General features: G+C 41.2%; 1 protein-coding gene across 23 annotated transcripts in view; it reads right to left on the bottom strand.

Annotated features, from left to right (window-relative positions):
* Positions 1 to 994: 994 nt before the first annotated feature.
* DMD (dystrophin) overlaps positions 995 to 16,395 on the bottom strand; it is a 1,043,969-nt gene continuing 1,028,568 nt past the window's right edge. For 13 of the 23 annotated variants that reach the window (XM_048931232.1, XM_048931479.1, XM_048930647.1 and 10 more), the window contains one exon: positions 10,689 to 16,372. In XM_048931232.1, the coding sequence (XP_048787189.1) occupies positions 16,257 to 16,372 (116 nt within the window). In that variant the 3' untranslated portion in view covers positions 10,689 to 16,256. The other 10 variants (XM_048931663.1, XM_048931320.1, XM_048932400.1 and 7 more) reach the window with 4 other exon arrangements.

Below are 16,395 nucleotides of genomic sequence, written 5' to 3'. Positions count from 1 at the left end.
CCCTGCTTCTGCTGCTGAGGCAGAGTGCCACTTCTTTCTCACTCACACCCTGTTGTCACTTTCCAGTTCATTTAGATATTTAGTAAGACAAACCTTACCCATTAGGCTCATGGGCGAGCTTACAACCCTCTGGCACCTCCTCATGTGCAACCAACGTCAGAACGACTGGCAGGGAGAAAACCACCTCCCCCCCCCTTTCCTTAACTGCATTAAGCAGGAGATGTCTCATCATTGAGGAGACGCTTTGTCACTGAGGGCTTCTGTGTGCTGTGGATTGCATGACATTCAGAGGAGGCTCTGGTACAGCATGGCACTCCCCAGTTCATGTGTGTGTAGGAGTGGATCCAGAGTTAACTCAGATCTGAGAGAGCTGTGGGATGCATATTTATTTCCTCAGATTAATGACATGAGGGAATTCCTACCTCCTCCTTTGCAGTTTTATTAAAAACATGCACAAAGATATGTGCTTTTTTTTGGCTTTTTGCTTTCGACTGTATTACTTCTGAAAGGGAGAGCTCAAAGACACACTCATGGTACAACTGAGAGGAGTCCAAATAATAAAACCTATGTGTATTTCTTAGATATGAGACAGGACATACATGATCAGCCTCTCTGATGGGAACACCCCCTCCCAAAGCCCTGTGAAAGAAAGAGGAGTTGGTACATGTCAGACAAATGACCAAACCTCAGCTTTGCTTCTGCTTCACAGTACCAAACTGTCAACGTATTGGACAGAATTTCATCCACCCCTCTGAAGAAGAACGTGCTGCTCCCCTAGAACAGCTTGCGTGCTTCACATGGCCCAAAATACTAACAGGGAGAAAAACCAAAGCCAGAAGAGCCTCTTGCCCTCTGCCAAGCAAACCTCAAGCGCTGCCCACAGCACAGAGATGGCGGTCAGAAGGGGATTTGGGAGCTGGCAGCACAGTGGTGGCACCACTGCAGAGGGGAGGCACCAGCTGGGCACTGAGAGAACCTCAACAGAAACATCAGACCTTTTATAACATAATTGCGTGCTTTATTGATATACACAGTAAAGCAGTATATAGTACAATAGTAAGGCATATATTTGGTGAAATCTGATATGTTGTGAAAAATGCAGTAAAACAGAAGTTTATAAAAATAATTAGTAAATGTTACAGTGTTGGTGTTAAAACACAATATATTATGATATCCAAGTAATAAACCAGTACTGAGTAACAATGAAATAACATGCCATATGGTATTTATGTATTCAATTACACTGATTATGTTTTACAGTTTAATACTTTGTCGTTATAAGGAATATGAAACAATTCCCAAATTATGCTTCAAAAAGCAGTGATAAAGCTTTCAACTTTTTAAATATTTTTGACAGACTCACTCCAAAACTAAGACCTAGAAAGTAAAACAAACAAAACAAAACCCTGATGAAAACAACCGTGCAATCCATTTTCCTCCTTTTGTTTTCTGAAGAGAAGGTTTAAGGGTGGGCATAAGGGGGAAAAAAACGAGAAGAAACCCATCTCTTTCCCAGATCTCAGACCAAACCTTCTGGTAAAGAAGACCACGAGAATTACATGGGGTTCCTACCGCAGTAAAGTGTTAAATAAAGCTCTTTATTATGAAAGCAGAGGTTTGGGGGGATTGTACTTAATTCTTTGTGAATTACTGGCATTCTTACTTAAACGATGAGACCCGTTCACACAATGGACGAGTGGTGATGATGTAACATATCTGTACGTAATTGTCAGGAACACCACAAAACCAAAGTGAGGTAGAAATAGCATGACTAGCCATGTTCAATGTTAACTAGCATTCAAAATAAAATCTTTCCCAAATTTAATTACACTTCATACAAGAAGAGGTAACAGATTTGTACTTTGCAATATAAAGTCAGACGGTGTGTTTCTATGTATCTAAGAGAAAATTAAAAGCTGGTTAAGATAATGAAGTGGTAAAGCTTTTGCTGACAGCACCTCATACCCAAACCTACCTCTCAAGAGCTGCAGTTACGCTGGCTAATCTGTTTTTCTATCAGTTCCTCTCTTTCTCACTTTATTGTTAATTGTGCGGTGTTACTTGTAGAGAGAAACGGGGAAGGAGAAAGCATCAGGGCCTTTGTTTTGAAGATAAATATCTTGGGGAGCAGTGTGGCTACCTTCACCTGATCACCATACACATACAAGAACAGCAGTAATTCTACAGCCTTCCTCAAAGGTTGCTTGCTGCATTACAGCTCCTTGGGACCAGCTGCTCTAGCAGGCTGAGACAGACATTGTGGAAAGGTCTGGTTTTATTTTCCAGAGGATCAAGTAGCTCTACGTTCGTTAACAGTGCTGGAAGCCATACAAGCAAAGGTGCTCTGTGAGTAACCCACTTGTGCTTCATGTCAGAAGCTGATCCCACGTGGGGTCAGGAGGGAACTTCTCCCTTTCTTCTCTCGTGTGCAGCGAGGTGACGCTAACAGTGGCAGCGGGCAGGGAAAGCCACACGCAGCTCCTGCCAAAGCTCTGGGCGCTGGCTGCAGCCAGCAGAGTACCGGACAGTAAGGTCCAAAGGTTTCATCCGGTAAGGCAATTCTACGTTCCTTCACTAAGGACATTCAGGGATTTAGTCAGCAGAGGAAATGCTGGCGTATTGGACATCATTAAACTCTTCCCTTCTTTCTTCTTTTTTTCTTCTCATTAATTTTTTGCAGGCTCTGTCATGTCATGTGCTCTTTCATTTAATTATTGCCAACTAGTGTGATTCATGAAGTTATTAATTTTATTGGAAAGAAGTGAAATAACTATCTATCTTCACTGGAAGTCCAGGAGGTTTTTTTTAAAGCCAGCCCTACTCAGACAAAACCAATGAGAAATGTTAAGTTGGCCGTTTTGGTGTCGCTGCAGGAAATGCTTTTTTCTTTCTCTCCTCTTTGACAGGCCAGGAAAAGAACACAGAACATGAATCTCTCTCTGATGCAGCTGCAGAGCTGAAATGATACTGAACAAATGCACTGCCTCAGTATTTTTTTTTTTGTATTTTTTTTAAAGGGGGTTTCTATAAACAATTATTTTTATAAAGCACACTTTAGTTTACAATCTTTCTTTATAACTGTTATAAATTTTTTTTTTAAACAACCCGAAATGCGTTCCATATAAAGAAATGGCAAGTTATTCAGCTATCAAGATTTTACATGTAGTTTTCTTATAATTTTTGTACAATTGCATAGACGTGTAAAACCTGCCATTGTTAACAAAACAGGAACAGACTTAGGAAACTACTGAAATCTACAGTATAGTACCACTACCCTTCACAAAAATATAGATTTGTTTTCTTGTAAACTCTTACAGTCTAATCCTCTTTGTAGTATGAATATTATAAAAACCATGCGGGACGCCTGAAGTTGTAAAACACATCTTGCTATTCTAACACCTTGTCGTCAGTCATCACTGTCACTAAGGTTTCCATCGCTCTTCCCAAGTCATCTGCCATGTGGAAAAGGCTCCCTACATTGTGGCCTAGAAAAGAAAGGCAAAGAAGAGGACGTTAAAATGAGACAGGAACATCTCGTGGAAAAGGCCAAGTACAAGATGTGTCACTCTCCAGGAACGGCTCACCGGCATCCCCAGCGCAGTACGCTACAGAGTACTGTTTCCAAAAGTCTCCTGTATGAGCATATGTCATCATAAGCAAAAGCTGCCAATTTCCTGAAACACTTAACAGCAGCTCTGGCTGGAACAGCTAGTGTAAGCTACATTGACAATAAGCCAGCGTGTCTGCGTTCCAACAAAAATCCCCAGTAGTGAGGAAACCGCATCATAACAAACGTTCACCAAAAGCCGTCATTACATGCAACAATATCACCGAAATCCTTCCAACTGGTGGCGCAAGTGTTTGAGCGTTCAAAGTTCTATCGAGGAGAAAAATAGAAAACAGATCAGCAGTAATTAACTACCTCATTAAAGGCAAGGAGTCCCAGCAAGATGGCTGCACTGATAGCTGGAACAAAGTAAATGGCTGCGGTTTACTCAGTCTCTTCAGTAATAGTTCCTGTAATGTCCTCTGCCTTTCAGACAGCAGTCCAGCAGTACTAAGACGCCCAGGTATCAAGTAACTACATACAGGCCTCCCACACAGAAGTGACAAATAAATGCAGACTGCAGGTTCTGAAGACAGAATCTGTAACTTCTTCTCACGCCCATTTCACCAAGGGAAAGTTAAAGGTCACAGTGCTGACCAGCAGTAACAAATTGCTTCAACAAAATTAGAGACTAAACAGATGTGAAGGTAGGGGGATTAAAATGCCAACTGTTGTCAGATTAGGCACCTTGCACTCCCTGCTGGTCTCTGGCAACCGTTCAGGAAATGTTGGGTCTTCTCTAAGCCCTGTGGCAGTTCTGCAGCCCCCTACCACTGTCTGAAACACCCTTGAAACATCTCAAATGACAGAGATCATGGTTCAAGCAACTGAAGCCCACCTGGAGCCTCCTTCCTGAAAGTGTATGACTGAAGAGGGAATATGGCAGAGATCTAGACAACCTAAAGGATAAGCATCCAATTCAAGATTCCTTGCAAGGACATGGAGGAGCAAGCAGACAAGTCTTAAAAGCAGCAGAAGGAAATTATATTCCACACAGTACATAATTACATTATTGAACTCATCGCCACAGGCTGACGTAGAGGCCAAACATATAAATGAGTTAAAAAAGGAGTCAGAAAATAATGACAGAAGAAAGATTTATTTAGATGTGAAGAAGTGCACATGACCTCCAACTCTTGAAGGCCCCAAGCAGCAGAATGCTAGGAAATGAAAGAATTTAACAGGGGAAGCATTACTCAATAAAACTCCACGTTGCTATGGCCTGCAGGGTTTGATTTACTCCCTGAGAGTCCTTGCAGTAGAGTATTTTCCTTGGGAGAGCACTGAAGGTGCAACACTGTCTGCTCACGTCTCTGCTTCCCAGGAATGCTTTGTGTCAACCTGTATGCTGAGCCCTCACCATAGTCCAAATAGAAGGAGCACCTGAATGAAGTCAGGACATGACCAGAACATCCAAGATGCATCTTTCACACAACTCACTACCTGTGCCCTGAAGAAGCCTGACTAAGCCAGGCTTAAGCCATTTAATACTGTCCACCCACAGGGCTCTTGCCCCTCCTGACATAGCTGTTGTCTCTAACAACAAGAGCAACCCTTTCCTGTGGGACAAATCACGCTCACCAACACAAGCTGGAAGAAAAGTCCATTCTCTTCCAAATGTTCAAATACTGTGATAAACATGCACTGCCAGCATTTCTACGGCGCACAGAAGCTTGGGGTGACATTACTTAATATTCACCAGCATACAGAATAGAAAAAGGATGACCTAAGAAATGTCCAGGGAAGTTTCTTTCTTCTGGAGAGCTACTACCACTTTTTACTTTCATATACATACATTTGAACTGGTTCTTCGGAATGTAGCATTCCTTATACAAAGTTATCCCACATCTAAGCAGTAAATGCTCACCAAGCTTTCCACTTCAGAGTGAGCACATGACACAGTGCCCAATATTGAGACAAAGAAATACTTGGCTCTAATGCAATGGTATCTTCTTTCTCGCACTCATATACAGAAAAAGAGATGCATCACACAGTAATTTCATATAAAAAACATTAATGTACAGTCTTAATCCTATGCAAGAACTTGTTATTCGCTCATAAGCATGTCAAGAAACAGCATATGAAAACTTCCTGCCAAGTTTTGGTCAAAAGATACCTTAGATTAAGGGATAATATTTCTTACACCAGGCAGGCTGTAATTAAATGCTAGCACGAACTTTAAGAAGCAATTGTAGTAATGGCCCTCAATCTTCTTTTACCCCTCCCTATTACAGTGCAATCCCTCCGGCTGAGATCAATCCAGGAAAAAGAAAAATTGACAAAGTCATAGGAAAGCAATAATTTTGGATTGGAGATCCTCTGGTAAGCTGAAACACAGCTGTCACTGGCCTGCTCTACTTATACGAAGCTCTGATATGCTTAGGTAGCAAATGGCACCAGAATAACCCTGGTATAAACTGACTGTTCTGCAGCATGCGTACAAACATACTGACTCTGGAGGATGAAAGTCCTTTTTGTGTCAAGCAACCTCTAGCTTTAAATAACATTCTTCCTTGCCTGCAGCACACTACAGACACAGGGCAGGAGGGTGCTGGAGGCTGTTATCAGGTAACTTGCAGAGGGAGCAGACATTACTTGAGGGATCACTCATTCAGATTCACAGTGATGACTGATTCTAGAATCAATACCAGACTTTTCTGGGACTCCAAGGCCACTCATTCCAATTTCATTCTCATTTCAAGAAAGAGTTATCACCCAAACTGCAATCAAACTGCAAAAACCCATCTTCAGAAAAATTCAGTACTAGTTACTACTATTTTCTTCTGTCAGACACAGAGCAGTAAAGGTAACAAAAACAAGCTGATTTTATAGGAAAAGACTAAGTCTAGAGAGAATAACTTAAATCAAAAGAAAATATAAGCAAGTCTTTTAAAAGTCTGCCACAGCAGGTACAAATTGCTAAATTGTTCAGGCAACTGAAACACAGGCCAAGATGGATGCAGAGATCTCTAGCTATTCTTCAAAGCATAAAAATTATGGGCATGTATGCTAGTGCTTTTTTCTTTTCTCTGTTAATTGCTGCCATATTTTTGAGATAACCACGCTTCGAATCTGTTCTCCCTCCACAAAAGCTGTGCAGCGTTATGCTGGGGTGATTAAGCAGATATGAGTTCCTGTCCCTGTTCTGCCTGTACCACGGGTCATAAGTTCCTCTGCAGAAGAGCGGAACAACCGTGCATCTCCTCCTGAGCCATCTGAGTTTACAGTTCAGAGCATAACCACTATAAACCACTGCTGACTGCAGTTTATGTTAACAGCTGGACTGTAAAGTCCATCAGCCTTGGCACTGTGGTCCCAGGACAGCATGGGAAGGTAGGATGAGCCAGAAGAGCACACAGTTTGGCCGTGCCCCAGCCAACCCTTAGCTGGACACCACTGCCCCGCCAGCAGCTTGGATGTACATGAAAACAGCAGAGCTCTGGGTGATGGTGGCCCAGGAGCTGCTGCCTGTGCCCCTGCCAGCCCTGTGCCCCAGGCTGCCCTGAGGTGGAGGAAGAACGAGGTGAGGGGGGCTTCCAATTGGCTCTGAGCTCACTGCCCCCTGGTGACACTGTTTGTTCTGCAGCAGCTAGAATTAAGCCTTCCACTACTGTTACATCAGGTGCTTCTGTATTTATTCACTGACGTCTACCGTGCTTCAAGTCTGCTCTTTTAAAAGACCTGTCACTGCTTTGCATTTCGCTGTCTGGGGAAGAGGTGTTTACTGCTGAACTATGTTAGCGTTAATGATGCCACGAGTCCCGGAGCAGCTTTGCAACACAAAATAAAAGATGAAAGTCCTTCTTTCTTACCTTAGGCTCCCTTGTAACAGCACCAGAGGCAGATTGGGGAAGCAGTCTAATTTAGATTCATGATTCCTCACCTGCTTGCACAGAAGAGTGAAGTGTTTCACAGGGTGTCTGTGAATTCTCTGTGGAAAGCTATCATGTCTGTGGGTACACAGCTCAGGCTGGAACTTGGCTCCCTTGCTCTGGGGCACCTTAGCTTCTGAGCTCCTTTCCTGTGGCAGACATGACCTGAGCAACCTTCTGAATGATGCAGCAAAAATTTATCAGGGTTAAGTGCTGGGGGTGGAGGGTGGAGTCACTTGCACAAGGGAGTAAAAGATAGGACAAGATTGCAAATAGTTGAAAACAGCAATCACAGAATGGCTCAAGTTGGAAGTTACCTTAAAGATCACCCACTGCCAACCCCTGCTGTGGGCAGGGCTGCCCCTGACCAGCTCAGGCTGCCCAGGGTCCCATCCAACCTGGCCTTGAGTGCCTCCAGAGGTGGGGCACTCTCTAGTCCACTGCCTCACCATCATATGAGTATAGAATTTCTGCCTAACATCTCACCTAAATCTCCTCTCTTTCTGTTTAAATCCATTCCCCCTTGTCCTATCACTATACGCCCATGGAAAAAGTCTATCTCCTTCCCTTCAAGTACTGGAAAGCTGTAATGAGGTCTCTCCTTGGAGCCTTCTCCAAGATGAACAAGCCCAACTCCCTCAGTCTGTCTTCATAGGAGAAGCGCTCCAGTTCTCTGATCATCTTTGTGGCCTTAACATATGCAATAATTTCCCAGTACTGTATATGTAATGAATATACCTTCCATAATGCTATTATTACCTAAGAGCTCAAATTAACTGTTTCTATATAGCTGTTTTTTTTTTTTTAACACTTGCTTCCTTGCCTGCTGTGAGACTGGAACATAAGATACAGACATTTTTAATTAAGAAGCAAATGAGAATAACACTCTCCCTAAAGCACTTAGAAAAATATATATCATAGCTTTACACTCTTTATTATTAATGTTTTTAATATATTTTCACCAAAGGCATTAATTCCTTTTTTTTTTTTTAATACTTTAAAGCTGAAAAGGTTTTATCCATGCTTTAGGCACTAGAAGATTGAAAGATGTTATTTAAGAAAAATACTACTGCAGTCTTTCAATTGCAGCAGCATTGCTCAAAGTGGGCAAGGAGAGTATTAGCTGATACTTGTAAAATGGAGGGAATACTAATACAAGAGTGTTCGCTTTGAAAGCGGGAGATCCTTATTTCTGCAGACAGTAGCTCCATCATTTCTGGTCACAAACAGAATGATGTGCTCCATATCTGCTGAATTTGCTTTAGAGGCGATACTGGAATTAAGGCCCTTGGGTGAGGGCACAGTAATTGAATATCAATCTTCCAGTACAGCTTGTCACAGAAATAAACGTGGAGTACTCAGCCTCCAATGAGTGAACAGAACGTAAATTAAGAAAGCCCAGAGCTGCATGGTCACTTTTCAGCAGCACAGACTTCTTACTCTTTCCCCACAAAAGAAAAAATCCTTGCTGTTGGTGGCTTGAATTTTGATGCCCTTATTCATATTGAGTTAATGCCAGGAAATCCATGGGATTACACTTGAAGACAATACCTAATGCGCAAAATGGGATCAAAACTTGGCCAGCGGGTTTAAAATTGCATGATCTGACAATGCACAAATGGATTCATGCATAAAGTAAAAGCTGTTCTGCAACTTACCTCATATACTCCACGAGCACGCAGAGAACTGTGCTTTATATTCAGCTCTGCAAGTTACTAAAGCACTCTCTGGAATCATCAGTGAGCACAAACACAACTGGAGGGCAGTATGCAATTCATTGAAGAAGTCAGGGCTTTTAGGGTTATGCTGATAGAATGCAAGCAGGTAAAAACACGGCTATTTTTCTACCTTCATATTGTTAATTGTATCCAATGTCCTCAGCAGCAGAACCTTCTCCTTTTTCTGCACAATACGCATACATATGAATGAGGATAATGGAAATCAACAACCTGTTTTGCTGAACTGGAGAACAATTCTCAGACCATATGCGAAGGGCTGGATATGAAATCAATTTCACACCATTTCAGAACTGGTGCAGACTGATGACATGCCAAGCACCCTTTTTCATCCATTTGAAAGGACCTGACCTTTGAGGGCAGATGTAATCTGCACCGAGGATCTCACTCCTCCAAATACCCGTGCAAGCCGCTACAGCAAATGCAGAGAACCGCTGTATTTCAAGGCATCACATCACAACAAATCCTGGCTTACCCAGTGTAGTGTGTGGGTGACTGGGGGCTCACAAGAGCTCAGCCAAACGCCCAGTGTAGTGCGTTTCCTTGAGCTCGCCCTGCTGCATAGAAGGGACATTTCACAGCTACCTGCTACTGCGCTCAGGCAGTCCCTGAATATTTTATCTTCAATAATGATTTTCCCTGAGAATTCATCTTTGAAAACGTTGTCTCTGGTTGGAGAGTGAAGAGCAGCTTCACAGAGGAAAAAATAAAGGCTTTCTGGAAATACTTTAAAAGGGGCTATGACAACACACCACAACACATTTTCCTCCATTAACGACGTACAAATGCATCAAACAAACCATGTCCAAAGTGCCCACTGAAAACCACTGTCCGTTCACTGAAAGCAGCACTGTGGATCTGGTGAATGTTAGTAGCATTCTTCATAGTGCAACAGTATATCAGTAAATTAAAACACCTGAATCTCTTGTACCTCTCAACTCTCACTGTGTTGAAGAAAAACAATAGGATACCTAATTACTGCGGTTCATGGTTGGTATACTGGCACACAGATGTAAATAAAACTGCAAGTATGTAAACAGAACAGTAAGGGACACGGGTCTCTCTGTTTTGTTTACACGCAGGAAAAGCAGAATGTAAGTCAATTACAGCAGCATTTTTTGCTGACCACATTTGTCACACAAAGATTTACTTCCAACGTATTGCTTTCTCCTCCCTGCCCCTGAATTCCGTCTTCAGGAGGAAAAGGCACGCTCCTGGGCTAACGCTGTCTCTGTGGAAAGTTGAGAGGTACGCTGCTGTTAGAGCACTCGTGGGAAATGCACTCAGCAAAACCAAACAAAACTAAAACCACAAGAAGACAATCCCCACCCTTTAACAAACCCAAACAAACCGTGCTGCTGTCACACGCATGCTGGGCACAGAAAGCAAGATGTGACAAACAGAAGCCATGGCAGTGAGCTTGCATCTCACTAACCTCTCTCACTGGCTTTCCAGGGGCATTTCTTCCTTTAGGACCAGAGAAAGGAAGTGGAAGAAATATCAGAAAGGAAAAAAACAACAACAGCACAACATGAATATATTCTTCATACCGTAAAAGACACTTCAGTTTCCATTTAGGAACTTAATATAAAGTAACTATTTGTGCTTTAAACAAAGACTGAAAGTACATTGAATTCCACTGACAATTCTGAGCTGATTTATTCAAGAACAGTTCTGTAATCTGCTGTTTGGTTTTAACTTAGCAAAAACACTTGAGAAAACCACTAAAACCAACACACAGCCCTTTCAGCTGAGGATAAGGATGAAAGAGAAAATCTGATTCATATTCTGGGCATGCACATTTTGTCAATTTGTGTACTTCTTCTAATTAGCACTGGTGGTAAAACCTTGTTTATCCAACTTCAAAATTATTTTATCTAAACATATTTTATTATTGCCTACATATGTATGTACCCATGTATTCACTCATATATACACATAGGTGTACTCACATACATTTTACACCTAAAACCATTAGACAGAATATTACTATTCTCACATTCAGGATAAATGTACTCAAGAAGGTATTTCCAACAAGTCGACCCGCATGCATTTAACAATGATAGAGCAAAGGCACAAAGGAGGAGAAAAATGAAGCAAAAGGGAAAAAAAAGGAAAGTTTCTCAACACTTTTAAGTTGCAACAACAAAACCGAGCAGTCAGTAATGACTTCAGCTGAAAAGATGTCCCTTATGAACCTTCCTAGAAGCCACACTTTGATCCAACAGACTCTTCTCAAACACTTGTGGTGTATTTTGCTTTAAAAAAAAGAAAGCTGGGTGCAAATCAACTGCTGAAACACTTCCCCCTGTACCCATTCTATGTCCAGTGACAATAAATACTCGCCATCTCCAGAAGCCATATTCCATTGCAACTGGTACACTCCTGAAGCACTGGTACTGCCAGACCATGAGTCTTAGGCCTCTAAGAGCCTCGAAGGCAGATACTGTTTAAGAAAGAGAATGATCTTTGCCCCAGAGCTGCTGTAAGTAATGTAATTGTGAGTGTTATGAGACAGCAGGGGGAGAGAAAGCTATGTGACACAGAAGACACTGGTCAGCATAACAGAGACCTAATTGCTGTCAAGTTTTGGAAGGTGTCATGACCTGCAGTAGAAAGGGAGGGAAAGAATATGATAAGTTTGCGAGTGTTTTACAAGGAGCAGAAAAAGGCTCAGCAACCTCATGCATCTATGCAGTTTTAGATTAAAGCACAGAGCACAAAGCACCCACTGAATTGCTTCTCTTCCACAGAATGCAGGAGAGGGGCAGGCTTTAGAGAGATCTGCAAACAGTACTTTTTTCTTAAAATAGAAGTGGATTGAAGTGTTGTGACTTTTATTAATGTACTCTTAGTTTACATCAGGACTGAGTACTCAGTGTCAGAAAGGATCTAGCCCTCCATATCACTACTGCAGAACTCTGCAGAGCAGCTCAGCTGCTACGCACTACAGCACACTGCCCCAAAAGAACCGTAAGGAATCTCAGTCACCTGGGCCAAGTGATGTGCTATGCAGGACCACAGCACGGAGGGGGGGAATACACACCAGAAGGAGCCAAGCTAGCTCAACTGGAAGAGTATTTCCAGAATTCCCTACAGTGTAATTACTCCAGCGTATTCTTATGATTCAGTACATTGTGAAAAGTCTGAGTCATGAGGTGTTTAGCTGCCAGAATGAGAAAAATTCTGTTATTTGCAGTGATCAAAGCTGCTAGTCCCACTTACAACATTATCCCATTCATAGAAGCTGGGTGATGCAAGAAAAGAATGTGTCTGGTATGCTTCTATGTGAATGAGATAAAAGTAAAGCAGAACTTCTGCTATTCTTAGTGCCATTTATTTAATGTTGTGGGATCTTGTAATGTCACTGCACAAAAAAACATCTGTATTAGGCAGTACTGTGTTAAATAATTATGGTGAGTGCTGATCCCTCTCTAGAGGTGTCCAAGTAATGCCACAGCCTCATAGCTCTTTGAAGCCACCACAGTCTCATTTCTAACCACATCATTGCTCCTACTTCCACAAGCACAGCTCTGCACTGACATTGTGGGGAACTCATACTGAGTTCAGTAACTCAAGAACTGTCCTGAAATTCACTTCTGAGTTTCACTCACAGATACCATTTGCCACAAAACTGTAACTACGAAATAGTCTGCTCCACTGTGAGATCCACCTGCAATAATGCAAACTCTTTGTCCTCAGTGTTGAAGGAGAAATGAATTTGGCTTTAAAAATACTACCCTGCCAATCTTACTTTCTAATTACAAAAGAATTCCCAGGAGATTCAGGGCACAAACACAGTGTGAAAATGTTTTCCTCTGTGGCCTACTATCTAGCAGGGTCAACTAAACCACTGAGGTGGTATTTAATAGTATATTTCCACTAAATGTCAGCCCTCTGACTTTGACATCTGTTATGAGTTAGCACAGCAGCTGTCTAGAGCAGCTGCAGCAGTTGTGAATTTGCTGGGAGCAGCAAAGTAAAGCAGCAATGGATGGGAAATCTCATAGGCTTCAAGTAAAGAAAAACTACTTAGGGATAGCAATCATCAGGTATTCAGCAACATTTTCCTCCACAGAAATCAAATGGCTTTCAGCACTTACAAAGCTTTCAGCTGTGCGAAGAGCACAGAGGTCCTGCGCTACTTAGGAAACGCTAACAACTGCCCAAAGGTTAAACCGAAGAAACTGAACACCTATAAAAGGTACAAAGGAATACAAGCTACTTCATCTGAAATCTGCTCATGAAGATCTGTGACATAATTTGTTTAGTGCATGGTTTTCTAAAATACATTCAAAACAAACGCCACGAAACCTTGATGTCTCTTTCAGCGCACCAATATATAGCCAAGATTTGGTAAATACGATAATCAAAACAAATCTGTCTCCAGGTGACTAAAAATTAACCAATACCATATAATTTATTGCTTTGTTTCAGAAGGCCAAAATAAAAGCTTCCTGAAGCAATATCCTGTTTAATGTATTGACAGTAATTTCCCAGGCTTTTAATACAACCCCAGATTTCCTCCATTTATTCCAATTTCAGGTTATTTGGAAGGATGGATTTCATTTTTTTATTCTCTTCTCTTTCAAACTAAGATTTTGCTGTGTGCGTTATGTCATTTGTAGCTCCTCTGAAATTGCATAATCTATTAATACCACAGCAGAATGCTCTTCCTACAACATTAGTATAGAAAAAAAACCAAAGTTATTTCAAATCCTAGTCAACTTTGCACATTTAATCTATCATCCTGCTATTCTGAACTCTTAGAGATGGTATGCATTCTGAGTGGTTGCATTTAATCCACGTAGTTTGAATTCAAGTTTTAAATAATATCTCATGAGCTACTGTGTCAGAAAGCACTCTGACAGCCAAGCTACGATGACTGTGTTTCTTGCGACAGACAATTTTTTAAGTCTACTTAAAAAAATAAAAGAATTAACGTAAGAAAATCTTGATAGATTTGTGCCTGTTGTTGCTTGTTTGAGTTTATTGTTTTGTTTATTGAAAATCTGCAAGTGGCTCGAGATTTTATGCTGCCTGTCGTGTAAAGAAATAACACTTCCACCACTTCTGAATCCTTATCTTATGCTGCTCTGACACTATAGATACAGTGATAGAGAGATACAGATTTGCACGTCTCAACAGCAAGATGGCCTTCAATTCAGAGTTCTGCTGAAACGAATCAGCTCTGCTTCCTTTTCCCCCATCTACAGTCTTGTAAATTACAAGTAGCATCCCAGAAACCTGTGGAAGCTGCCTGCACGTGGATGGCACCATCTTAGATTACATTCTAATCCTGGCTGTGGCAAAGTATATGTTGATGTAAGGTCCGTTTATGCAGTATCACGATATTCAACTGAAAATATCAGTTAATCATTAAAATGAAGCAGAAGAAAACTCCATTACCGAAGTATGCATGAAGTCTCAGCAAAATTGACAATTTCACTAGCCTTATATATCAGTGACTGGAAAGCCATTTGCATTGGCTGTGGGAGAAACTTCTTTTTTCCACAGATGGTTTTACCTTCCCTACTCTTCAATCAAAAAGCAACTATACAAACCTAACATTAGTGCAAAACGCATCAAAAAATAAAGAACAAAGTAAGACGATGAAACGCATCCCTGATCTCTTTAGCCCAAACTGTAAAATAAGTCACAAGAAGTGAACAACTTTTTCTCCCACGTGAACTAATCTTACTGGGTAGCCAAAGAGAGGGGAAGAGACAGGCTCTTATAAAGCCCAAAACTGGTTTGGTCAGGTCCAAGAGAAATGTCTTGTAGGAACTCTGATTTTGTCAGACTCTCTCCGTTTAGAGAATAATTTTGTCCTTTACTGTTGCTAGTCAGGCAGAAAAACAGGAACAAACAGCGGCTGTGTTTTAGAAAATTTGATATGAGTGATATATTATTTCAGGGACAGAAGAGCTTATAGAGTCTACAAAGGCCAAGTATTGTGGAGCAGTCTTTCTGCTGTACAAGCAAAGGATAGAAAGATAAGGATATCACATTTATAAGCAGTGGGAAAACAGCTCTGAATCAGCACCATCTGTGAAAATAAATTGTTATCTAAACATACTAATTCTGATTCGTTCTCATCTGTCCGAGTAGGAGACTGTCCCAGCAAATACTTCGCCACTTTTTCTTCGTTGTTTCTTCACAGAGAATATATTTCTTGCAATCTCTTTTAATACACTTTTAATATGGTTACTGACAAGAGAAATAAAATCAGGAAATATATTCATTCTCCACATTTAAATCACCACATTCTGTAACAACAGAATGGAGATGCGAAGTTACAGCTTATCTTTCTGAACTAAAATATTAACTATTGTTAAAATTTTCCATTTTTTTCCACTGGTATGCATATTCTGCTATTTTTACCCGCGAACTTTTACTTTTCATTCCTCACTAATAAAATAAAAACCTTTATTTTCTATTCCTAGTTAGCCAAGAATGGTATCTAAGACAGCTCCTGCAGGCAGTCTATGTCCCTATTGAAACCCAGTCAACCAAGTATCAATAGACATTGAGACATCCCTCTGCCAAGAGGATTATGTCTGTGCCTTCTTAACTGCTACAGGTACATCCTGCACATCCCCTCTCCTGTATTTCAGCTGGACTCAGGTAAGATCCCTCCTTGGTGAAAAAAACAAGTTCCAAAAAATACAAATGTCTACCTTGAGCAAACAACAGGAATGAGTAGAATAGAGGCATTGAAAGAAATGCTGTGGCTGTACGCAGCCTCTGCTGCACAAACAAACCACCCACTTGTTTTTCCTCTGTCACTCTGAACTTATGTGCTACAAGGTCAAGAACTCTGATTTAGAGTTTAATATTATTTAGAAGCATGTTCATCTTGGAAAAAGGCAGGAAGATAAACGTGGTAGGATGTATTGACATAAATCGGAAAGGGGGACAGCCTGAAGGAGAGAAGCTGTGAGAAAAGGAACACAGCCAAAAGGGAGAAGAATAAAAAGCTAAGGAAACAAGAGTCGGAGAGGATGCTGTTTCATCCACTTATCTAGCTGTGGACATACCTTAAGGTAAAGGAGGGGCAGGTTGCTTCTCCACTCTAAACGGGACAGGTTTATCTACAGCAATTGGTAAAATAAAAAAAAGTAACAGCAAAAAAATGGAAACCAAAACCCAAACACCTGAAAACATGAAGGAAGAGAAT

This window comes from Lagopus muta, chromosome 1, assembly GCF_023343835.1.
Source record: "Lagopus muta isolate bLagMut1 chromosome 1, bLagMut1 primary, whole genome shotgun sequence".
Lineage (NCBI taxonomy): Eukaryota > Metazoa > Chordata > Aves > Galliformes > Phasianidae > Lagopus > Lagopus muta.
The sequence above is the reverse complement of the archived record's forward strand: the minus strand, read 5'-3'. Positions and strand labels throughout refer to the sequence as shown.